Below are 22,675 nucleotides of genomic sequence, written 5' to 3' on the forward strand. Positions count from 1 at the left end.
TGCACTGGCGGGTGTGTGTGCACTGGTGAGTGTGTTTGCACTGACGGGTGTATTAACTGACTCGTTAGTTTTGCTCTGTCTGAAGTGATTATTCCCTACCAAATATAAGCAAGAGAGAATTGTTGGTGTAAATGCCTGGGTCCAGCTCTATATGTATCTTAGCCACTTTATTTACACAATTATGGTAGTCACTACCTCACGCTTTTGATTTTGTAGCTTTCCAAGCTCTTTAACGAAGAACAATATCCGCACCGCCTTATGCCTTGCGTACCGGCCAAACCTTATGGTACGATAAATCATGTGGAACGCCATAATGTACAGTGGAAACTGACGCCGTTCGTGTTGCCAGATAAGATACGAGGGCAATCTAATTAAAGCATAGGGTATTTTGAGCCTTGTGGTACACCACAATAAAAAAAAATTCATTACGCGCTCTGTGAGGAGCTATAATTTGTCCAAATATAGGGTTCCTTGCGGTTATTTTAGGCGCACGGCGTTCAAGACCATGTGGCGGGCCATGCTTTCCCGTGGTGAGCCATACTTTTACGATTTCTGCACACCCCGTGACAGTTTCGACCTTATGGGAAATTTCTCCCCGTGAAGGGCCATGTTGTGCAACATAATAAGCGCCCCATGAGGATTCTTGGCATGCGGATGGCTAGTCCTCGCGGAGAACCACACTTCTTCGTAGCCATGAGCACCTTGGGGGCGGTGGGAACGTATGGAGTCTCTAGCCCTGTGGAACACCACAACTCCGAGGAACTGTCTAACCCCTATGGTTAATTTAGGCGCATGGAGATATAGGCCGTATGGTAAGCCACATTTTTATATATTCGCGAGCACCCTATGGGCATTTCAAGCCCATGGGCCGTTCAACCCTACGTAGAGCCACTCTTTTATAGACTTAAAAAAACCGTGTGAAGATAGTATCCGCAGGAAAGCTTTGCCCTTGTGGGACGCCACGTTTCTATCAAAATTATCACAACCTGCGGTCGCTTTAGCCCCAGGGAAATACTGACCCCATGAAGGTCTACACTTATCATAGACTCCAAGAGACCCTACCGAGATTTACAGAAGCTATAATGCCCTGCGGGTTTTCTTGGTATATGGGGGTGTCCATCCTACGGTATGCCATGGTTAACAGATATGGTTACTGTATTTGCGGCCCTGAGGGCCTCTCGTCCTCACGGACGGCCACGGTTGATCATCCATAGTAAAATCGCCTGGCGATTGTCTCATACTGTCAAATTTTATGATATGGGATAGAGAATCTTTGTGCATAGGGTGCGGAGATCCCTGCGACACGCCATACCTAAAGTGACTTTCATTTCTTTTGCTTTTATAATAAATGATTTCTCCTGTACTCCCTCAAATCAATGCTTCGCCCAAGACCTGTTCTACCGAATACGTATCCTCTCCGTAGATTTGGATAGCCAGGGTTCAATGGGCTTTTGAGCTTTAGTGGGTATCCCGTTCCTTATATAACTTGATTGGCTTATAGTTAATTAATCAACTCTAGCTCTTTGTACTTGTAACAAGGGGAGTTTCAATTCCTCCAAGGCCTTGAATAATTGTTTTATGCCAGGTCTTTCTTGTCTAACATATTTTCCCTTATTTTATGTTACTCTTACCTTCTTCTCTTGACAGTGTTCGCCCCAATCGTCTTAATCGCTACGCGGTCTACTCCTTCACGATAAGCAACGACTACGTTACGTGGTGGCTACAAAAGGCTTTGGTAAGGAGAGCTGGTTGACAGGAGTAAAAAATATTACATTATTTTGCAACCAGCTGTACTACTTTACATTCTCCAGTATAAGCCATGATTATCTGCTTTCCAGTTCGGTTCTAATTGCTCAAACATGTATTCAAGTCGGTGGTCGCTTCTCTCGGTCTGAGCGTCTTCGTCGAATATATTTCGTCATGGCGCCACTCTCCACGCAGGCTGTCAGCCCCTCTACCACTTCTAGCATCATCCGCTCGGGGTTCAGCACGGTATCGCCTGATCCAATTGGGAGATTATTCGATAAGTGCCGAAAGTTCCAAACCGTCCTGATTCCGCAACTCCAGCCATCGTCCTGTTGTGGAGTAGGCTATGCCATTATGTTAGTGCTTTGAAAGGGACTCGTAGCCGTGGGTTCTTACCACTTCTTCGTAGGGGAATTTTAAATCGCCAAATTGCTCCTCAACTACTTCGGTCATGCGGAGCCTGGTAGTAACCTTAGCCATCGAATCGTAATGGCGTATAACCTTCTCTCGTTCGTTGATCTCGAGCAACGAAAAATGTTGACCTTTATGATTGATTGGGCAGAAAAAAACCAAAGGGACCAATTCCCCAGAGGCTTTCCTGGCCTCTTCCCGAAACTTAGCTATCTTCGTGGCCCAGGCTCTTAACGGATGTTTGATCGGCCGAAGAACATTATTACCACTCTTCTGGTCTAACGGGATGCTTAGATCATGCTTAACAAACGCGGGCTTATCGGAGATTTGCATGAGAGCGTTGATAGTCCAACTATCCAGCCATCTGCCCGGGCGAAGTCGGTCGAAGATATCACATGGTATCTCCATACCATTGTTAATTGCAATCGTATCATTACGTCCAAATGTGGTCTGATCAAGCACCTTTATGTTGACGTCTCTGATAAGACGATCAATCTCTGCCTCAAGTTGACTGTCAGGCAGGGGGTCCTTCAGTAATAATGTTAATATATACTCTGGCTTTTGTGGGCTATGTACCTACCCCTTCTAGAGCAAAACGTCCTTCCAGTTGACGTAGCTCACTTTCGGACAGTAGCTTTGCTTCTTTCAAGTCCTTGTAGAAAATGTGAAGATCTGGTAACCCAATCTTGACAAGGTGTTCTAGCTGTGGGGCCAAAATTTGAAGAAGCTTCATGTGTCCTGCGTCGGCTTGAATAGCCTTTATTATATTATCAACCTCTTCCATACCCGATTTCACATAGGCCCTACCACCGATTAGTAGCCGAAGATATCAATGTTTTCTTGCAGCTTACCAGATATTTTCATCGAACAATATCCCAAGCCCCAGTTCTTTAACGAGTTTGGAACACAACTTGCCTCTATTGAGCTGCATGCTAATCCGGTTTCGTTGCAAATGTTTTTCCTCCGCAGATATACTGGCAGGGTCACTTCCCGATAGATAATGGGAGTTACCTTCCTGTAGTGTAACTATTCCCACTCCACCGATCCATCTGTTCTGTATTTGGTCCATTACATGCATTGCTGCGCCCCGCTGCTTAACTGGTTTATTCTTTTTTGTTGTGACTGTTTTCTTCGCAAGCTCCAACTGAGTATTGTACCACTCCCAAGCTCCTATGTATTCGAGCATGTTCTGTATAGTGCCTCGGTCTTTTCGGGATTCCCCCATTTCAAGTACCTGTACCCACATCGAACCATCCGACCAATGGTTCTGGTGGGTACATTCTGCGCTCACTCCGAGTTGGGCTTGTTGCAGCGATTGAAGGACTCGTTTATGTACATCTGAGGGAACACCATCCTTATGTTTGCTAAGGTGGCAGATAGTACGGGTGGCTTTGATAGTCAAGTCTATAATGGAGCGTCGGTTCGGGAACAATCTCATCCGTGTGGATTGTCCAGTTGAAGTAATACTCTCAAGTGATGTCAGGATTGCTTTCCGCTGGATTTCCTCCGTTTGAGGTGAAGATAAACGACGTTCGGTTTGTTTTGTAGGAGTAACGGTTGTAATCTTGGAAGATGTAGGTTCTGTGTATGGCACTGACTGTGGTGAGGCGCGGCGCAATGGCTCTTCGGAACTTGTGGCAAGGGCTTTGCTTGCCATTGTGGCTAGAACTCCTGCAGGTAATACATCATTCCCTTCTTCACCACAGCCGCCGGCCTGAGATGAATGGTCATGAAGATCATGAAGCGACGGTGAAGGCTTCAATAGGTGTTCGTTGTGTGACTTGGTAGAGCCTCCGAGAACTTTATCGGATTCCGGCTTCTGCTCGGACATGCTGGCTGGGAAGCCGATTCTCTGTCTTCTTAACTTTGCTGGGCGGTATGAAGGATCTTCAGCTAGCTTGCGCTTGCGTCCACGGGAATTTGTAATGCTCTCCTGCATCGTTTTGGCAATGGTCCGTGCTACCTCCGGGGCTTTTTCGCACAGCTGCTGGATGACTGTATGGAACTACTTCGATCAGCCCAAGGTACTTTTCTCGTCGTGGATTCCAGTATACCTTCGGTGTACAACCGAGATCAACGTTTGCATCGGAAGCAATCATGTCAACGAACTCGCTGAGCAGTCTAATCAGCTTCTCCTCAACTTTGGAAGGTTTATTGGATTTGTCCAGCTCTTGAATGCTAATGCTATTGGACGCCATAATTAAAAATGCTTCGAGACAGCTATTATCGAACAGGCGAGATGTAAGGATGATTGGGAAGTGAGGAAATGGCAGGAATCGAGGGACCTTTTATAGCCGGGGGGGTTCAGGCTTTTCAGTATCCCAGGATAGCGAAAAGCGAGCTAGCACCAGGCTTTCCGACATCTCACCATCCCACCATCCTAGGATAGCGAAAAGCGGTCTATTGCCTTGCGCAGCTGACTTGGATCCACATGTCCATTGGTAGCCGGACGTATCCCTCCATCACTCGTCGTATTAGGATGTTCAACTTGCAGCAATGGCAGGGATTGGATCAATACTCTTGTTGGCGGACGAATCGCTGGCTGGGTCTCAACAGGAAAGTGTGGTCAGACGTCCCCGCAGGCTGACTCGGCCATACTCTGTACGGTAGATGAGTTGAGAATACTTGTGACAATTGGTCGTCACAACATAACCATTACGTAGGCCGGCTCCCAGTAGTCCTATCTTCGTGGCTTAGAAAAAGCAGGCTCCCAATCAAGGTCAGCCCGGGATGCTATTTTGAATTCTGTTTCACCCTCTGTAGTGCCCACCTACTCAAGGCTACATGAAACCTTCGAGATAATCTCGAGTTAGAACCATCCCTCGCATCCAATCGGCTCAACTGATAGTCGTTGTTGGGGTGTTGGGATGGAAGTATTTGTCGTTGTTGCTATGACCTCGCTTGTGTGCGGCACGGATTCCTTTGGACTTCCAGGTCACTGCCTCTCGCAAGACCATCCAAGCTTGACCTCAAATGCCGAGGAACAAGTCTCCCATGATCGCGAGCGATGACAGGTGGAGGTGTTTTCAACGCGCTAGGTCTCCTCACTTTTAGCAATATGGAGGCTTGTATGACTTTATATCTATATATGATTGGATGCCTTGCAGTGCGAAGAATGGCACTGGAGCATCATAAGGTGGATCAAGACCAAAAGCCTGACCAGACGCCTTCACGGACATCGACCTGCTGCGAGAACAAGGGTTTCGAGGCGTTCTATTCTTAGGCCCTGTCCATGCGTTCTTCCGAGTCAGTATCGCCAGGTCACCCGCGCCTTATCCTTGCTAGTCTACTGTGATGGCTCGTAAGATCGTCCAATATCAACATAGTGCAGCACCCACTGCACTATCCACCAACACAGCAAAACGTCATTCAACGAGTCACTGCCTTGGCATGTACATCCGCAGAATACGGAGGTTAATCTGCTGTGATCGTGTGTCACGCTGTCCTGTGACGAAAAACCGAACAGGCATATAAGGGCATTTACTCCCCCGACAATCATTCATTCTGTATTTTCATTTCTTCTTCCACACCTACCTTTATGTCCTGAACATTGCCTCATAGACTAGCTTGGCCTCGTATCTCTACAATGGCGACGTCCACAAAAAGATATCGAGACTCCCTTGAGGATGACCGTTGCATCTCCATAGAAAGACCGGAGGACTTTTCTATGTTGGGTTCTGCAAGTAATCCTATCTTCATTGATATTGAGAAAGCCTGTACCAGACTCCATTCTCCTGGTGACACGGATGGCGACACCATCCCGGAAACTCCCAGCTATTGTTCGCAGAGTCATATCTGCTACGACCAGGAGGACGATAAACAGATCCACCTTTTCAGAAATGACATCGTCTCGGTGACTTCGGGTGGCCACATGGGCCACAGCATGACCAGGCATGGCGCTGTACATGAGGGTGTAGCTGGGGAGTCTCCATTCTCTGGTGAGACAGCAGCCCAGGCGTCAACCCAGGATGACTGCATTCCAGGCGTTGTCTCACATGCAACGGTAGCTGAGAGTTCGGCGTGAAGCACAGGTATATGACTCTGTGCTGTAAATGGAGCAATAAACTTAATCATTCTAGGGCATACCACCGAGAGTGGTGGACCGGCGGCGTTACTTGGTAAACATGTTAGCGATGGTTCTAAATACATGCAAAATATGATGTTTACCCCGGTCGAACGAATCAATAACTGGACTTTGTTTGATGGTATGTTTCTTTGTACCTATTGAATGGAGGGGCGTTTGTTTAACTTGCACAGCGAACACCCAAACCGATGATCATCACCGGCCCAATTTCATCGCCATAAATCAATCTGGTGACCAGACCGACTCTATAACGGCCATCCTCACACACAGGTCAATGCCAGAGGGGCGTTTGACATTCCTTTGCCTCAGCGTAGAGTGGTACTCCCATCATGAGCTTCGACAGTGGGCCCCAGGGCTGCTGAATGAGTATCTCTATCGTACCAGGCTACATGAACGTCCTAGAGCACACAAAAGGCGAGCTGTTTCTGAAAAGCCCTTAGTTTCAGAGAAGAGAAAGAAATTTAGGGAGCTATAGGCCACGGCTCATTGTTTGTCTTACCTGCTTCGTCAGATCCCGTTTTATTGATTGAACACGTTCCGTATATAACTTAAATCAAATATTCATAATTGGTTGCTTATGATGTGTAATTGGAACTAGGCAATTTCATTGACCAACACTAAATCGTAGAGATCACGTGAAGCACATTGCATTGAGCACATCGCTTTGTGTCAGAGCATACGAAGTCGTTTCCGCTCACGTGCCTCAACATTAAAATTGAACCTCGCCGATTGTGGCCGGTTTTTGTCCGGTCGTGGGTCTAGTCGAGAACAGTGGAAGTCGATAATCATAACACAGTTTTGCTCGGCGTTCCACAGAATATTGTCTGGACGAAGGTCCTGGTGTGCAGTGATCCCTGAGAGGTTCGTTGATACTTTCATTGCTCGACCGCTTCCACGGCCAAACAAGCCAAGCAAACTAGGACCTCGGAAAAGAGAGTTCCCGTCTTCGGCCGAGTGTTATTCCATTACCGGCAAAGGAAGCACGTGAAGCCAGGACTACAAACAAAGAAACTAGTATGATAGGCGATGCCCAATCCAAGCAGGTGGAATTCAGGAATTACCATTTTTTAGAATAAAATTGGAACAGTAAAGAAAGAGCTAGCCTCCCATTGTCAAAAAGTGAGGCTCAACCCTTTTGCTCCGACTCATTATGGACTTGCAACAGGTAAGCTCTCTGCTGCTCCTCCACTCTGGACACCTCTTGCCTGAAACTGTCCACGGCGGCCGACAACCTGAGGTTATCACGATTGATTGATTGCGATACTGATTGGAAAATATTCCCTTGGTCGTTGACTCCTAGGAGAATGTAGTAAGACCTTTTAAGCGTGCCTCTGGTGAAAATGGAAGGTTGTGATTCTCCACTACACTGTCGTATAAAAGTTGACTCGGTTTCTGAGTCTGTCGGTGCTCTTTGGGCAACTCTCCTGCCTATTACCACCTCTGCTTTTGGAACCGTATTGGACGTGTTCCCCCGGCATAAGTCTTCTGCCTGTCGAACGAACAGTATTGAATATACGATCTCCTTGGCTTTGACGGTGAGCTTGGGATGAAATTTTATCGCATCTATTGCATGGATAATTCGGAACCCTTCTGAGTGCAAGTCGAATATAATATAAATTATCAATTCGACAATCGCTGTTCAAGACATATCAGAGGCTGAATAACATTTATAGTGGCAAGTCTTACCGGCTTTGCTATAGTGGTTTTTGCCATTGAACTTTATAGTGCGAGGCCACCAATTCGGGACCATCCCACGCTTATAAGAGTAAACCTGTCGAAGACGTGGTTCAATATAGCTCAAAAGGCAATTTAAAAGTGTGCTTAAAGGTTCATATGTTAACTTTTCAAGCATTTGCCGAGACTGTAGACGGGTCTTCTCTGTCTCCTGACTGTAGAAAGTCAATTTCTGGGAAGAATCCCAGGGGCTCACCAACGTCCAAGAACCTTGTTCTTCGTTTATGTTACCGCTATATGGCACTGCCTCGTTTGGTATGTCCTGGGGAAGGTAGATCTCTGGGATCTCAATTGATTTTGATCTATCTATTATTCTGTTAGCATGTGTGTTATACCTACTCATTGAAGATCTACTCACCAAGCAGCCCGTCTCGGGATTTCTTTTCATATTCCGCCACTGAGATAAGGACATCTACCAACTGCTTGCATCTCGATCCTTGTAACTCTTGTACCATCTTGCGCAGAGAGTCTCCGGCAATATCGTCGAGGGCTTTCATAATATATTTATAACAGTCTACTAGCAATCAGCAGAAGTTCTTGGCAGATGATATTAGCCCTGAAACAAGCCTACCAGCCCTTGTCCACCTAGCCTGTCCAAATAACGCAGCAACATGAGCTAGTTCTTTAGTAGACAGCCTCTTGAGGAGCTCTTTTCGAGCCTCTCGTATTTCATCCACATTCCCTACAGGAATTACCCGACGGAGGCCTGTGCAATACTCATTAGCGTAACATAACCATGCACCTTTCCATAAATTGATACTCACTGGGTACTGTAGACATATTGTCATGGACTTTAAGTATCGAGTGTTCACTGCGGTGTCGAAGGGTAATGTTTCAGATATTAAAGATTGTGGAACTGGTCCAGAAATAAGACGTGATAAGGCAGGTTAAATATCGACGATTACTCCTTAAGCAAAAGTACACGAAGCTGTCAGATGGTTTGAGCTCTACGGTAGAAAGACAAAAAAGGTAAATTAAAATTCTCCTCCTAACCGGCCGCAACATTTTAGGCAACCCTAGACAGGGGCTTGGCTTAGAGCCAATTTCCAGAAGGGTTATCGAGCTGCCCTTCTTCGTTCCTGCTTATTTCTCTCTACTGCCAAAAAAAGGCGTCGCTTCACCAGCTCTCTGCTCAATAAAGTAGGTTTATAGGACAGCGTGGGTCCACGACGACGGAGAATGTTACCTGACTCGTCAACAAATATCAGCAGTTACTACACAAGACTCAGTGGCCGCATGATAACATTATAGAAAGCCGGTCGATAACAGGACTTGATATGCAGCGATCAACACTTGCCACGTTACATCGATACGACCGCGTTCTACACAGTCCAGCGAAATAAAATCCTAACACAGCTAGCTACCAACTTGGTTCAGGATATTGCGATCTACAAAAGAAATACCGATAAAGCCAGAGAAGGTTAAGTAGCAGTTGGGTGTGCGGCGCCTAGAGACTTGCTCACTGATCCCTTGTCTAGTGTACCAGGATTCTGCTCCTGCTGCAGCCGTGGCGTCCCTGGGGAGTGTAATAGTACAGTCCCACTTTATTATATCAGAGTTATGAGTATCTACTGACCAATTACTTGAATTGCAAGATACTACTGGCTAATCTATAAATCTGTAGCATAAAGCTCGGCTATGTAAGACACACTGGACAACTTTCGTGGCCGCATACACGACAGCGTCCTCTATCGCCTATGACCGCCCGTTCGTCCTCACACGCACAACATAATCGTCTCGCACGCATACGTGGAAGTTTCTCTACCCGGCCGCTATGATGGTTTTCTCTAGCCCTCTTAAATGTTAAAGGAAGCTGATCCTCGTTTTTACCCTTCTCTTGTGTCTCACAAGAGATACCCTTTTGCTACAACATATTAGCTAATATTTCTGACGGGTAAAACTTTTTCTTACAATCTGGTAGTCTCTCTCAAAACTTTCTCTCTTTCTTGGAACGAGTCCTTCCCTTTCTGTAGCCGTATTTTGGCGTTTTCTGTTCTTCTAAGGGCTTAGGAACCAACTTCTTAACAGCCTTATGTGAGAACGTACAGGATTCATGTTACTCATCATGCAGATGTTGAGGAATTGTACGTGCTCCCGGACCAGGAAAATATCTTCTCTTAAAGAAAGGCCTTGTAACATGGAGAATGAAAAATACTAAGAGCCAGAGCACTAAAAACAGTTGCATAAGGCTTTTCATGGTTATTATGATGAGGATATTAAAGGACAAGTATCGCTGTCTTATATATTCGGAGACAAGCTAACCAACGTATCATCACTACATGTACGATATATCTGCACTGCTAGTTTCTCGGCAGATAACTTTCGTATACACATTTGTGGTATGCAACTAACCAACCAGTTACCCTCCCCCAGCTGACAGACGTATTAAAGACAAAGAAATAGACAGACGCAAGGAATCAGGGAATAATCAACCCAATGAGGTCAGTCGACTACAGCAGGATCCATTTCAGCGCGGGCTTTTACATAACCAAACGAAACGCGCGCGCAAAACTTGAGGTCTTTGTAGCGGAACAGCGCCTCAACCTCATCATCATCCGAGTCTGATTCGCTGGATTCACACTTATTGAACTCACAATCGTCAAGAGGTATAACGATAGGATCAAGGTACATAGAAGTAACATAGCGCAGCTCCACCATACGACAACCAGTGTAATTATCGACAAATGTTGGACAAGGTAAGACGATCTCGGTATCCTTCTCTATGATGATTTTCTCATCTGATTGGAAGGAAGATGCAGATGGTACAATCGCTGTCTCGGGATTTTCGACGAGAGTACTTGCGTCCGACGCATCGTCAGGAATGGAACTCTTGGTCCCCATATCTTGGCCAGAGCCACAATCCGCTTGTGGGTCAATGTGAGTAGTCTCCACAACAGTGTGGGTTATGGCAATGGAGTTGTCCTTGTTGACATATCTGACAACGGTCATCTACCGGTATGCCTATGTTAGACCTTTCCAAGTTCACTGATGCTTGATACTCACAGCTTCTATCCTTGCCCCAATGGGCATCTCACCCTCAAAGGAAGTTAGATCATCGCATTCCTCATCGGACTCTTCGCATTCTCCACATCCTCCCAGGCAGCAGAGGAAGGCGTAGAAAAAAGACGTGATTCGACGGATGCACATAATTGGAATACCTGTTCAAGGAAAATACCCTAATGGGGATATGTGTCTGTGCAAAATTGCGGTGAGCCCTTGGGATAAGGCTGGCATCTTTATAGATATGGCTGGGCCTTAGGATATATTGAATGTGATCTGATGAGAGGCATGACCATCCCGACCAGATTGGGCAGGGTTAGATTCTCTGAGTAATCTGAGAGAGAGGAATTCTCCTGGCTTATATAATAAGTAGTGGACAATCAGCTGCACTTGGTTAGGATAAAATGTGACTTGTAGCAGATACAAGGATAATACACCCTAGTTGTGAGAGTTGACGGGTTCTGATTGGTAGTTTGCGGGGATTCTCCCATGGAGATCTAAAAGTATGCTAGATTGATTTTCGTCTGACGTAAGCCAGGGAAATTCTCCTCACTTAAGAGAGGCAGGGACACCCCGCTACCTCCACTTTCTTCTTCATCATTCCCTCCAGAAACGAAGCCCGATTATTTACCTTAGCTTGACCTAGCCAGATATCTCCTTCAACCTTGACTGAGTCAATCGTCTGCTTTTCTAGGAGCTATGGCTACATGTGTTTACGAAATAGCTGAATCAACGCTGGGCCGGATAATGTCTGATCTATGGAGATACAGCCAAGTGGATAAGCCACTCGACAACGTACTCAAGAAGGTATTGCAACTGAAGACTCAACTCGAGGTACAGAAAGTCCTCCAAGAAAATGCTAGGTTATTGAAACAGCAGCCGATAGACCAGCCACTCCCAAGGCAGCAAGCTGTTCGTGTGAAGCATCTTATGAAGTTTGTTTTTGAGCAAAAAAGCCGCCAAAAAGAAAAACAGGAGAAATTAAGACGTCTCACATGCAATTCATTAGTTTTCCTGGGCATATCTTACAATGTGAAGGCACTCTATGAGATGAGGATTCCCGAGTTTGACTTTGTTGTACACAATATCGAAAAGTTCATACAGCAACACAATCTTAACGATTACATGTATCGGAAAGACATTGACAGAGTGATCAATCAACAATTCGAAGTTGATGACGATGATGATAGTAGGTTACTAAAGGAATTCCTCAAGCGTGAGCATAACATCGTTGATTCCGAGTGATTAGTCACTAACAATGTCAGAACGTATTGAACTTCGGCCTTTGAAACGAAAGTTTGTTGATGGTGTGGTCATTGTGCACGCAACATGGGAACCAAGTTAACTTCTAGGCAGATCGAAGACCTGAACCGCTCGGTGGCGATAATACTTCGCTGGGAAGCACAGTGGATGGTGTTCAAGAGCGACAGGCAGAAATACCGACCATGAGCATACCGTCAACTGGTATGCTAACTTTATTTCTGCCATGTTTCAAGTGTTAATGACCGCACAGATTCGCTTACAGGAGCCGTATATCAACTCACTATCAAAGATGCCCAAGCAATTACTATGTCCGACCACATCCGGGGTGGAATATGGTTAACAAACACATACAATATGAACTTCCCGCCTTTCGTCACGATCCCGATTTCTCAAGAGATGAGTGACAGGTTTGCGACACAATGTCTGCAAATAAACTTCTCCTCTGAACCTGGTGTTTAAGAGCTGCAGTGAAGCACATTTATCCTAGCTGTCAGATCCATTCGATCTTCGGATATATCCCAGTCTGATTTTCCCGATCGTGTAGTAATACCAGTCGCCATCCCAAGGCACTAAGACCACTTTTCCAGACTCTTCCGTTCCTACACCATCAACAAACTTTCCACCATCTATTTCATGGATTCTGACTGCCCCTGCGTTGCTTCCAATGTCCACCACAACAGCTAGTGTGCCTGGGTTGGGACTTGTTCTAACGTTGTTCGTCGGAGAGAACCACTCAATAGTGCAGTCGATATTATTTACCTAACAGTTCAATTAGTGATGCCAGTTTCCCTTCTGGATTATGGTGTAGAAAAATAAGAAAGCATACATTGTTTGTATAGAGGGAAAGAATATCCTTATCACCCGTTTCGTGACTTTTGAATTTTCTCGCCCTCGCCATTGCCAGTAATTATGATATTCGTTCCAGATTCTGAAAGGATTGAAAAACTTGGAATATGTGGTATAAAAAAGGTTGGGTGAAATCGGCCTGTAATGCTTGCTTCAGCACAATTAAATGAAACGTAAAACAAATTCTACGTGTAAATTAGAAATGACAATAGGAACCATTGTGTTCAATAAAATGAAACCCAAAACAAATTGTTGCTCACCACAGACACGTTCTCCAGAAAAGTCATGAAAGAATCCCAGGTTGCGTTCACGTCGAGTCAAGTTAGGCACGCGCTGGGTAGCAGAGGGGCAAGGAGGGGCAGGAAAGGGCACTGCGGAACTGCTGACAAGAATGCAAGGGTAAGTTCTCAAATTGAGTAACGTTCTGAGCTAATCTGGTCAAACTAACCGCCTGGGTGACCCTCTAGCTCGGGAATTACGTTATCGCGATAACTGCTGACTAATATAATACATTTCGGTTAGTTGGGACTTCTTTTGCTTCCATACGTTTAGATAGTCACGTGGTAATTGTTGCTGAGAATAGCTGGGCTTACCTGCCCACATTCCTGTTGCTGTTGCTCTCTCATGCTTTCTGATGATGTGATTCTTCTGACAATCCATCCCCAGAGACATGGCTGGTAACCATGAGCTCCGTGGCTATCTAAGTAATGACCTTGTCGCATCGATCTCTCCTCCTTGACAAAGCTTGTTTGCCCAACCTACCTTGGGGTAACTATTTGCTGATGGTATATATGGAGTGGTGACTTAAGACATGGTCTTTCGCCGTTGCCGTTAATCCAACAGGATATTCAGCTTGCCTCCACCATTTTCTTATCACATATATCGCTTCAATAGAGAGTTCACTGTTCCCAATTTAGTGACACTGATTCCAAGAGCATATAGCAAAACCACATCAGCTCCAAGAGCCTTATTGTTGTAAACACAAGCCAGAAAAGCTCGAGACTTTACCCTTGCCCCGTGTCGTGATGATCGGTCGGGGACTGTTGCTCCCGCTTTATTTTTCAGCCAATATGGGCACTCAAATTCACGTGAGCGTTGGCCAGATATATCATATGTGGTACTTCCGAAGCGCTAGAAGCCCGTTGGCTTATTGCAATACCACTTTACAGGCACCTTTCAACAGTGGTGTAGGATGGTTTATAAACAACCGAGTTCGCGAATCTCGACAGTATAACTTTCTGCAGCCATCCAGGAGAACGTCACATGTTTAATTGGTAGTGATCAATTTGGCTAGCTAGTCGTAGAAGGGACGAAGATTGATACGTAATGGGAAGACTTTTATTCTATGAAATGGTTCTGACATTGGCCAGGCTAAGCACTTGTGGGCGGCATGAGCAAGTTGATTGCGAAGTCTTCGGCTAATGATACTCTGAGACACTATCCCCTCATATTCCAAATATCACATCTGCGGACCACAACATAATAATGAAATAGCATCCTAGTTGCGTTCCTTAAATGAGGCAATGAGTGCGCTCCTTGCCTCTTCAGCATTGGGCTTTTTGGGGTCGACGAGCACCTTCCCCAAAATAGCGTCGCTATCCTTTTGTGCGGCTTTTTTGACCTCTGGATCCTCGGCATTTTTGTTTGCTTGAAGTATAATCTCGATATTGCCGGTCTTCGAATCGGTGGAGCCTTTGTCAAGGCGAAAGTTTAGGGTCGAATCGTTCTTAGAGTTCCTTGAGGGCCACAGACGATCTCCCCTGTCCTTTGCCCCACCAGCCTTTTCAATTACTTTCGACCATGGGACCTTTGCGACAAATGTCTTCACACTCTTGCTACCGATACCCATACTTGGACGATGCTATACCCATCAGTATTATGTATTCAAAGGGGTTGATATATGCATACGCAATGTTCAATAGGGCGGTTATTGAATGTAGTCAATGATAGTGTGGTCCAAAAGGTAAGAAATGGAGAAATAAAATACTGCAGGAAACGGTGGCTATGTTCAGAACAAAGGCACATCGACTCATTTATATAGAAGTTCCGCAAACTCAAGTACGCCATTTCTCGGTAAGAGAACGTGTCCTACCTCCTCATGCAGGCAGTGGCACACAGCGCGTGCGCAGTGTATCAATATCTCAATAACGAATTAAGTAGTCACTATTAACCACGTAAAAGGTGAATTTAAAGGGTCGTCTCACATTGTTCCTTGGTTGCCTAGCGAGGAACCAATGAAGTAATTATTCTAAGCGCTTGAATAGATAATGCATGAATGACACATAAGCTAAAACATTCAACCTTGTGACGGGAGAAGTGGTTGGTGAAAATACGAGAATAGTCTTTTGAAGACGGCATCGCAAGACTACAGGAAAGGCAATAGTTATCCATATTTCAAATGAGTTCCCCACCACGTAAAAAGCCTGGGACAATGATTGGTTGTTGGTCTGGCAGCCTTGCGGCTTGGTTTCGGATATACCCATAGGTTTGCGGGATCTGTGATCCACACGGTACAGTAATTCCCTCTCACAATTCAGAGGTGGGTAAATATGTCCTGGGTTACGGCTCCAGGAGAGAAAACGTCCGAGACTTCCAGGTCGGTACTCGTGAGCGGACCCTAGCTTCCTTAGGCAGAGGCACACCTCAGCAACTTTTCCTAACGTAACAACTCGTTAGGTGGTATATGTGGGGCAATCTATCACAGCACGCAGAGGTGATGACTAATACGCAAGGGGACCGCCTACCAAACCGAAAGTTACGCCTCCTGCGATAATCTTTCCAAGATCACCCGATAGTTTTCAATAATCATGCCTATATTCTCACGCATGTTAAAAGGGATTCGGAGTATTTCGCCAGTATTGTCGAGAGAGACCACTCTATTACCCATCTCAAGCCGACATTATTCCTATCAACACTCTCAGCTTCGGATGGCTAATATTGTCGGGGATCCACGGGATTTCTTTAGTTATACCAGTGGACGATGGGTTTGGGATGAAAGGCAGCAACTTCGAGAGAGGTATCGCGAATTTGATATACTTGAGATGCAGAAAATTGCTATGGAATCATCATCTTCTGGATCCTGTGTTAGTATGGCAAAGATAGGGGAAGGGTCATACAACAAGTCGTTCAAGCTTACTATGGGCAATGGGAAGACAGTTGTTGCTCGAATTCCAAATCCGAATGCTGGGCCAGCTTTCTTGACAACGGCGTCCGAGGTTGCCACAATGGACTTTGTGAGTAGATTTTACCATCGATCATGTTAATTATCCATATCTAGATTTGCATCTTAGTGATCTGACATAACTTTTAGTTAAGAACCATACTCTGTCTTCCAGTCCCCAAAGTTCTTGCATGGAATTCTGCAGTTGACTCTACGAACCGTGTAGGGGCTGAGTACATCATCATGGAGTATGCCCCCGGTAGAAATCTCGCAGATGTTTGGACAGACATGGACCTTGAATGTAAGGTTCAGACGATGGAGGATATAGTGACCATCCAACACAAATTTTTATCGTTGAAATTCTCAGAGTATGTTTATCCCTATGATTAAGATGCGAAATTATTTATACCTTATAACTTGAGCAGATATGGTTGCCTTTTCTACAGGGAAGATGCACCTCCTGGATCTCACCCTGCAATAGTCGAAGGAGACAACTTGTCGCATGAACTTAAGCATAAAATTGCTGAGAAGTATTCTATTGGGCCGACAGTAGACACAGAATTCTGGAGTAAAGGACGAGGCGATATGGATATTTATCGTGGACCATGTACGCCTGTTTCATCAATCTCTCGTCGCCGATCAAGCTGATAACGGTATACAGGGGCTTCTGCGGTTGACTATATACAGGCTTTTGCCCTTCGAGAGATAGCTTGGATCCAGAAACATGCAACCCCGCGTTCTCCAGATGATCCGTTATTCGTTTCCCATAGCCAGAACGATCCTGCTGAACACGTTTCTCTTCTCCAGAGATATTTATCTACTGCTCCACATCTGATTCCACAGGACGAAAGTATTTTAGGGTCATTCTTATGGCACCCAGACCTTCGCACTCCTAATATTTTTGTCGACGATAGTGGTCATATCACTAGCATCATTGACTGGCAAAGCACATCAGCTGGTCCTTTGTTCCTAGAAGGCCGTCATCCTCATTTTCTCGATTATAACGGTGACTTGATACTCGAACTACCTGAAAACTTTAAGCAGTTGGATGAAAATACGCAAAATGCTGTTAAGGGTAAAGTCACCAACTCGATCCTATTATATCTCTATGAGAAATATACGGCCGAGAGAAATCCAATTTTGAGCAGAGTGTTCCAGTATCCAAATGGCAAGACACTAACAGATCCAATTCGCTTTGTTGGGAATACATGGGATGGAGATATCTTACCACTACGAGAGTCTTTAATAAGGATACAGAAGTAAGTTGTGAGCTAATCCTGCATATTTGACCAATTGTGCTTACTGAACGATGTTTGAAGGAAGTGGAGTTCACTAGGCCGTACGGTTGAGTGCCCCATCAACTTTTCTCCTGAAGAAATTAGCAAACATTATGAGGATAGTGAAGGCTGGAATGAAGTACAAGACTTTTGGGACGCCTTATCAGGAATCATGAGCAGGGATGGCTGGACCTCACATGAAACATACGATCAAGCTGTTTCCATTTATTCTCAGATCCAGGCAGAAACAGCCCCTCACTCAAGCCACGATGTATAATACTGGAGGAATAAGTTAATTCTGTGCGAAGATTGCTCCAGAAAAAAAATTTTGGTTTCCACAGACGAATGAGATTTGCATACAACATAGAAAGAACTGTCAATGTATCCTGCCGTGACTTAGGTGGCCTCCATTTCTTTGAGATATCCGCTGCGGAAGCTTTCGAATCCTCCCGCGAGATGGGTTTCCGCATAGAAAGGCTCTTCCACACTCAGATATCTTAAAAACCACTGGGAGGATAGAGAGGTATCGAGTCATGATCACTCTTTGGGGAAACGTATCCAAATACGAACGATCACCAAACGTTTGTGCAGTTGTTGTCGATGAGGGTAGTGGATTCGGATATGTCCAGATTACTCGGACGGCCAGACATGTATGCTTTACGGATGTCCTACTGTCCGATACATTTGCCCTCGGCCCTAGACCTACTGCGCCAGTATCCTTTCTCTTGTCTTATCCATAGCGAATCTTATGAGGTCCTGGCACATTTAGTACTCGGGAGGTGTTGCCCTCGGATCATTGCGGGCGGCCTTTAAAGCCAAACGAAAACGGACTTCGATCTTTAGGTCTCCCAGTAGTGAATTATGCGTCGATTCAAGCGAGAAGCCTGGTACGTATAGTATTTGATGCTATGCCGTAAAAAGTATTCTCACGGAGGGCTTGGTGATTGTGGGATATCGTGAAGCAGGGACCTGGAGGAAAGAGGAGGTAAATACGTAGTTTCATGGAAGCGAATCAATGTAATGAAGAAGACTAAACTGTTTATTATGTTAAAAGAGCCCAATGAATTAGGTCAGAGCTCTACTCCTTAAAAATTGTTCTCGTGATAAGAAAAAAAAATTGAGCTGGAGCATTATTCCAATGCTTTTTTTCAGTAGCCACCATGGTAACTTGAGCAAAAGCCTCGAGCTTCTAGCAGTAACGACAAATATTCTTTACAGTTAAGTACATCAATGGTACCTTTCAATGACATTTCTATAGTATATCACTCCTGTTGTCAGAAAGTTCCCCTAGTCACTACAGGTATTCTCCTGAGTGGTTACCATGGCTCGATTGGTGAGACCTTTTGATACATGTATCATCTGTCTATTACAGGTAAAACATGACGACCGTCTATTACCAACGGAGAAACTTGTTCAGCATCACTGCTAGAGGGGCGTAAGAAAAACGCAAAGGCCTATGCAACTCCTTTCTCTAGTTGTATGACGCGTTCCATCATTTCGCGCGAGAATAAATACGCGAAACGATGCCACATATGAAGGGCATCGTGAAATGACTGAAATCCTTTCAGAGTGGAAATATGACGGGTGGCAAATTGCGCTACAATACCTTCCAATTTAGGATCTGCAGATGCATTTGCTCCATAGACATATTCAACCAGTTGAATGAAGTACGCATCATTCCACTCATGCATCAGATTTGCTACCAACTTTTTCTCGGCGAGGTCCTTAAGCCCTCTGATGGCGTACTTGTTAGCGGTAACAGACATCATAGCATTCACATATGTAGGAATAGTGGCAATGCCGTCATGCCTATCCACTTGCCCCTGGGATCTTTGGGCTTTTACCTCTTTGAGGAGCTCGTAGTCGTCATAGACCTGTCGATAAAGGTAGTCAAGCATCTTCTTGACAATTAAGGGGTGATCCGTAATCGTAATCTCTTTTGATCCATTCCTAGCAGCATTGTAGAAAAAGCCGGACTGTGGACAGACGATACAACAATGTGCATTAAAAGTTGACCATCCACATTTAATCTTTAGGTCCGAAAATGCACCATTATCACGGATGCTTTATCATGTAAGTCACGTTTCTCTATATAGAAGGCTCGGTACACTTACTCAGATAACAACGAAAGAAGAAAGTTGGATCCTGTCGCTACATTTTGTACGCAGAGACTTCTGTCTGATTGAGGAGCGAACAAGGTTGGCCTCGGGCTTTCTGTTTTTGGCGCTGGCTCTGGCGCTGGCTCTGGCGCTGGCTCTGGCGCTGGCTCTGGCGCTGGCTCTGGCGCTGGCTCTGGCGCTGGCTCTGGCGCTGGCTCTGGCTCTGGTGCTGGCGCTGGTTCAGGATCCTGTATAGGCTCCTCCTGTACAAATTCCTCCCGTACAGCTTCCGGCAGTGGAGGTGGAGGTGGAGGCCAGTCAAAATCCTTTCCAGGAATAGGCAACCCTCTCTTAATCAGCGACTTCTCTCGTTTTTTCCTATCTTTAGAACTGAGATTATCCCAGTTGTTATAGTGAGGGTCGTCAGGCAGTTTGGGCTCTGGCGCTGGCTCTGGCTCTCGTGCTGGTTCAGGCTCAGGCTCAGGTTCCAGTTGAGAACCGGGATATGGCTCATCCACGGGCTCTTCTACAGCCAGGGGTCGTAGCTCTAGTTCCATCTTGCCAAAGCTTTTTCGACTGGGAGCCATATAATCTCTGATATCGAATTGGCGCTCGAAATACGTACTCGAGGGATTCGCCACAGGCGTAAATTCCCACCTGTGTCCATTTTGTTGTGTGTCGTTATCCATATTTATAAGAGCCGAATGGGGCGCAAAAGATAGAAGGATAAAGACAAGAGCTTCAAAGTTCCAGACGCGATGGAATTATGATTGCGATAGAGATCGTGGAGCTCTAAGCAGTACGCTGGCAGTGAAAATGAAGGAAAGCACAAGAGCATAAAGAAAGAGAGATAGAAGGATTATAGTATAGAGGCTAGGAGCATGGGTATCATGAACATGACTCGCGTGCTCTGCCACGTAACAAGAAGCGGGGTAAGTTGCTACCATGTAAGGATTTCCTGTCTGGCTTAGGGTACATATACATGAGCTGGGTTTATACGGTCTGCCATTGTCCAATTACCCAAGCTGATCGCATTTTGTGAAGTAAAAGGTATCTGTGTGGCTAATGATTATATTTGTAGAAGCTGTTCCCACGGAGGGCTTGGTGATTGTTGGATATTAAGTGGTGAAGGGGGGACCGGGACAAAAGAAGGCATGAGTAGAAGTTCACCAAAGTGAATCGATATAGCGAAGAAGAGTGGCTATTAGCGCACTTTCTGAATAACGGTGTCTTTCTTACCTTCTTCCTGGACAGCCTCACTTTACTCTTTGAATTCCCTCAACCAATGTCGGCAGCTGCCTCAGCTCAGTCATACTGGAGATGGGGGGTGTGAAGATAATCAGCCTTGATTGGCTCTAAAATTAGATATCACGTGAGAATGGCGGTTACATCCTGAGCGCTAGCGTCTCAAGCTTTCCAGGTATTCAATTCTGATGACGCCTTAGTGCCTCACTCACCGGTCTGTTCGTACTCCCTTTAATTCTGCTACATAGGTTTCCAAGGGGTCAATTAAAGGATTTGCAGTATCTCGTCATAACAAACTGGAGTTTGGGGAGAATGTGCATCATGTTGCGGATTCTGGCTATTTTGAGCAGATCGTGGGCGGGCCTAGGACTGGACAATCGGCGGCTACAGCAAATTTAAGACCCCTCAGGTCTTCTATCTACACTCCTGCGACCTGATGGCCATAATCTGTACATTTTCGTCAGCATTCGGAGTGAGCGCTTTTTTCACGCATGCCATCCGTTATTGTCTACTCATCAAGTGTAGGTTTTGATAGCCTTCAAAGGTTAATAACCCGACCTAAACATGGCAAAGATCAATATCTATGAGATGTCTTACTAGCACTTCACCCAAAGAAAAGTAATGGGAAGAAACTGGGTTGCCCAGGTCTACTAGGTGCAGCTAGTTCTAAACGATTCGTCTAATTATGGTAATTGTATCGTGCCACTCTCTCTTTAGGAATGAGCTCCTCTGAATCCACCATCTGAATAGCATCTGTAGCAAGTTGATGGCCATCAGCCAGCATTAGGAGGGACCCCACAGTAGCGCAAGGATAACGCTCACGTAAGAAGCCGATGTACATCCTGTGCATGCCTCCGCAGGTGCATCTCATGCTGTAGCGACAGATCACAGAAGTTGCATTTGCGATCCTGCAGATGCAATGTCTTAAAGTGTCTCTTCACTCCGTAAACGTCAGAGTATTCTTTCAAGCATTGGAAACACGCAGATGGTTTCTCCGCTGCCACCTTCTCCTTGATGGCAGCAAGCTTATTCTCCCATGCCGATACAGTCGGACGCTTCTGCGTCTTCTGCTTCTTAGCCGGTGGGTCTGCGACTTGAGTTTCATCGTCTGATGCAGGACGTTTCGGCCGTCCGCGGAGAGGGCCCCCCTCACGGAAACCGCAATACTGTGTGGCCGCCGCCGTGGCTTTATTGCGCCTCACCCATTCGTCTTCCAACGAGTCTGATGTGGGCCAGGTGAAAAACGTCTCCACAAGGAAGATCTGCTCCGGTGGCATGGCAAATTCCTTTCGTAACACCTCCCGGGCAGGTTCGTCATTCACAGCACCGCCTGTTAATTGCCTCTCGATATCAATGACCGCTTGTTTCCGACTGAAATCCCGGCGGATCTCTTTCCGCCGTCTCTCCCGAAGACGGCGACGTGTGTTGTCAACATTGCGCTTCTGTTGTTCCAACAAGGCCCGCAATGCTGGATCGCCGGTTCGAGCATAACGGTCCTCCAGTTCGACCTGCTCTCGCATTGCGGATTGCAACTCGGGATCCTTCTCCACTGACGCTTTCTCAGCGTCGCTTAGATATCGGGGTCGCCTCTTGTCAATCCATCGGCTCATCCGAGTTACAGCTCGCGAAAGTTCCTCGTCCGGATCAATTCCGCACATGACCTCCTGCAAACCAGTATGCCGTCGTGGTCGATAGTGCTTGATGAAGGTTCTGCTGCTCGCGTGAGCCATGATCACATTACGCTGCGCCTCGCTCACAAATCCTGGATTCGATAGTCAGTAACCCTTAGGCTAAAATAAAACACAAAAAA

At 45.8% G+C, this 22,675-nt stretch overlaps 10 protein-coding genes across 10 annotated transcripts; 2 read left to right on the top strand and 8 right to left on the bottom strand.

Annotated features, from left to right (window-relative positions):
- Positions 1-1,865: 1,865 nt before the first annotated feature.
- On the bottom strand, positions 1,866-4,355 carry BDV27DRAFT_163459 (uncharacterized protein; the record flags this gene model as incomplete). The annotated part of the gene is made up of 5 exons (XM_032073549.1): positions 1,866-2,090; positions 2,143-2,685; positions 2,738-2,960; positions 3,009-4,162; positions 4,212-4,355. The coding sequence occupies 5 exons, from the start codon at positions 4,353-4,355 to the stop codon at positions 1,866-1,868; spliced, it is 2,289 nt and encodes a 762-aa protein (XP_031921646.1).
- Positions 4,356-6,579: 2,224 nt separating this feature from the next.
- Positions 6,580-7,164, bottom strand: BDV27DRAFT_137517 (uncharacterized protein). Its single transcript, XM_032069007.1, has 2 exons — positions 6,741-7,164; positions 6,580-6,666 (listed from the first exon to the last, which is right to left on the bottom strand). Exon 1 carries the CDS (start codon positions 7,118-7,120, stop codon positions 6,911-6,913), a length of 210 nt encoding a protein of 69 aa, XP_031921647.1. The 5' UTR covers positions 7,121-7,164; the 3' UTR covers positions 6,580-6,666; positions 6,741-6,910.
- Positions 7,165-7,367: 203 nt separating this feature from the next.
- BDV27DRAFT_163461 (uncharacterized protein) lies at positions 7,368-8,755 on the bottom strand (the record flags this gene model as incomplete). The annotated part of the gene is made up of 5 exons (XM_032073550.1): positions 7,368-7,876; positions 7,928-8,281; positions 8,334-8,489; positions 8,547-8,681; positions 8,740-8,755. 5 exons carry the CDS (start codon positions 8,753-8,755, stop codon positions 7,368-7,370), a joined length of 1,170 nt encoding a protein of 389 aa, XP_031921648.1.
- Positions 8,756-10,417: 1,662 nt separating this feature from the next.
- Positions 10,418-11,122, bottom strand: BDV27DRAFT_163462 (uncharacterized protein; the record flags this gene model as incomplete). The annotated part of the gene is made up of 2 exons (XM_032073551.1): positions 10,418-10,924; positions 10,979-11,122. The coding sequence occupies 2 exons, from the start codon at positions 11,120-11,122 to the stop codon at positions 10,418-10,420; spliced, it is 651 nt and encodes a 216-aa protein (XP_031921649.1).
- Positions 11,123-11,590: 468 nt separating this feature from the next.
- BDV27DRAFT_67579 (uncharacterized protein) lies at positions 11,591-12,997 on the top strand. Its single transcript, XM_032077275.1, has 4 exons — positions 11,591-12,191; positions 12,241-12,282; positions 12,332-12,439; positions 12,489-12,997. Exons 1-4 carry the CDS (start codon positions 11,675-11,677, stop codon positions 12,695-12,697), a joined length of 876 nt encoding a protein of 291 aa, XP_031921650.1. The 5' UTR covers positions 11,591-11,674; the 3' UTR covers positions 12,698-12,997.
- Positions 12,998-14,544: 1,547 nt separating this feature from the next.
- BDV27DRAFT_67597 (uncharacterized protein) lies at positions 14,545-15,159 on the bottom strand. Its single transcript, XM_032077276.1, has 2 exons — positions 14,993-15,159; positions 14,545-14,934 (listed from the first exon to the last, which is right to left on the bottom strand). Exon 2 carries the CDS (start codon positions 14,931-14,933, stop codon positions 14,583-14,585), a length of 351 nt encoding a protein of 116 aa, XP_031921651.1. The 5' UTR covers position 14,934; positions 14,993-15,159; the 3' UTR covers positions 14,545-14,582.
- Positions 15,160-15,719: 560 nt separating this feature from the next.
- On the top strand, positions 15,720-17,947 carry BDV27DRAFT_67603 (phosphotransferase family protein). The gene is made up of 5 exons (XM_032077277.1): positions 15,720-16,317; positions 16,395-16,612; positions 16,670-16,851; positions 16,906-17,503; positions 17,564-17,947. Exons 1-5 carry the CDS (start codon positions 15,892-15,894, stop codon positions 17,796-17,798), a joined length of 1,659 nt encoding a protein of 552 aa, XP_031921652.1. The 5' UTR covers positions 15,720-15,891; the 3' UTR covers positions 17,799-17,947.
- Positions 17,948-18,921: 974 nt separating this feature from the next.
- On the bottom strand, positions 18,922-20,925 carry BDV27DRAFT_67612 (uncharacterized protein). Its single transcript, XM_032077278.1, has 2 exons — positions 19,636-20,925; positions 18,922-19,585 (listed from the first exon to the last, which is right to left on the bottom strand). Exons 1-2 carry the CDS (start codon positions 20,307-20,309, stop codon positions 18,976-18,978), a joined length of 1,284 nt encoding a protein of 427 aa, XP_031921653.1. The 5' UTR covers positions 20,310-20,925; the 3' UTR covers positions 18,922-18,975.
- BDV27DRAFT_137533 (uncharacterized protein) lies at positions 19,819-20,611 on the bottom strand. Its single transcript, XM_032069008.1, has one exon. It carries the CDS (start codon positions 20,565-20,567, stop codon positions 20,385-20,387), a length of 183 nt encoding a protein of 60 aa, XP_031921654.1. The 5' UTR covers positions 20,568-20,611; the 3' UTR covers positions 19,819-20,384.
- A 548-nt stretch (positions 20,926-21,473) lies between the features above and the next one.
- BDV27DRAFT_67622 (uncharacterized protein) lies at positions 21,474-22,628 on the bottom strand. Its single transcript, XM_032077279.1, has one exon. The coding sequence runs from the start codon at positions 22,593-22,595 to the stop codon at positions 21,684-21,686; it is 912 nt and encodes a 303-aa protein (XP_031921655.1). The 5' UTR covers positions 22,596-22,628; the 3' UTR covers positions 21,474-21,683.
- Positions 22,629-22,675: the final 47 nt, after the last annotated feature.

Source organism: Aspergillus caelatus, assembly GCF_009193585.1.
Source record: "Aspergillus caelatus strain CBS 763.97 unplaced genomic scaffold BDV27scaffold_323, whole genome shotgun sequence".
Classification (NCBI taxonomy): domain Eukaryota; kingdom Fungi; phylum Ascomycota; class Eurotiomycetes; order Eurotiales; family Aspergillaceae; genus Aspergillus; species Aspergillus caelatus.

Excerpts from the sequence above, each read along its gene's own strand:
- BDV27DRAFT_67597 (XM_032077276.1), bottom strand. The coding sequence starts at position 14,933 with ATGGGTATCGGTAGCAAGAGTGTGAAGACATTTGTCGCAAAGGTCCCA.
- BDV27DRAFT_67579 (XM_032077275.1), top strand. The coding sequence starts at position 11,675 with ATGGCTACATGTGTTTACGAAATAGCTGAATCAACGCTGGGCCGGATA. Across the intron at positions 12,192-12,240 it reads ACTAAAGGAATTCCTCAAGC|AACGTATTGAACTTCGGCCT; the intron begins GTGAGCATAACA and ends TAACAATGTCAG. Across the intron at positions 12,283-12,331 it reads GAAACGAAAGTTTGTTGATG|ATCGAAGACCTGAACCGCTC; the intron begins GTGTGGTCATTG and ends ACTTCTAGGCAG.
- BDV27DRAFT_137533 (XM_032069008.1), bottom strand. The coding sequence starts at position 20,567 with ATGGTAGCAACTTACCCCGCTTCTTGTTACGTGGCAGAGCACGCGAGT.
- BDV27DRAFT_67603 (XM_032077277.1), top strand. The coding sequence starts at position 15,892 with ATGCCTATATTCTCACGCATGTTAAAAGGGATTCGGAGTATTTCGCCA. Across the intron at positions 16,318-16,394 it reads AGGTTGCCACAATGGACTTT|TTAAGAACCATACTCTGTCT; the intron begins GTGAGTAGATTT and ends CATAACTTTTAG. Across the intron at positions 16,852-16,905 it reads GGATATTTATCGTGGACCAT|GGGCTTCTGCGGTTGACTAT; the intron begins GTACGCCTGTTT and ends AACGGTATACAG.
- BDV27DRAFT_67612 (XM_032077278.1), bottom strand. The coding sequence starts at position 20,309 with ATGGATAACGACACACAACAAAATGGACACAGGTGGGAATTTACGCCT. Across the intron at positions 19,586-19,635 it reads CTTCTTTCGTTGTTATCTGA|CATCCGTGATAATGGTGCAT; the intron begins GTAAGTGTACCG and ends TACATGATAAAG.
- BDV27DRAFT_137517 (XM_032069007.1), bottom strand. The coding sequence starts at position 7,120 with ATGAAAGTATCAACGAACCTCTCAGGGATCACTGCACACCAGGACCTT.
- BDV27DRAFT_67622 (XM_032077279.1), bottom strand. The coding sequence starts at position 22,595 with ATGGCTCACGCGAGCAGCAGAACCTTCATCAAGCACTATCGACCACGA.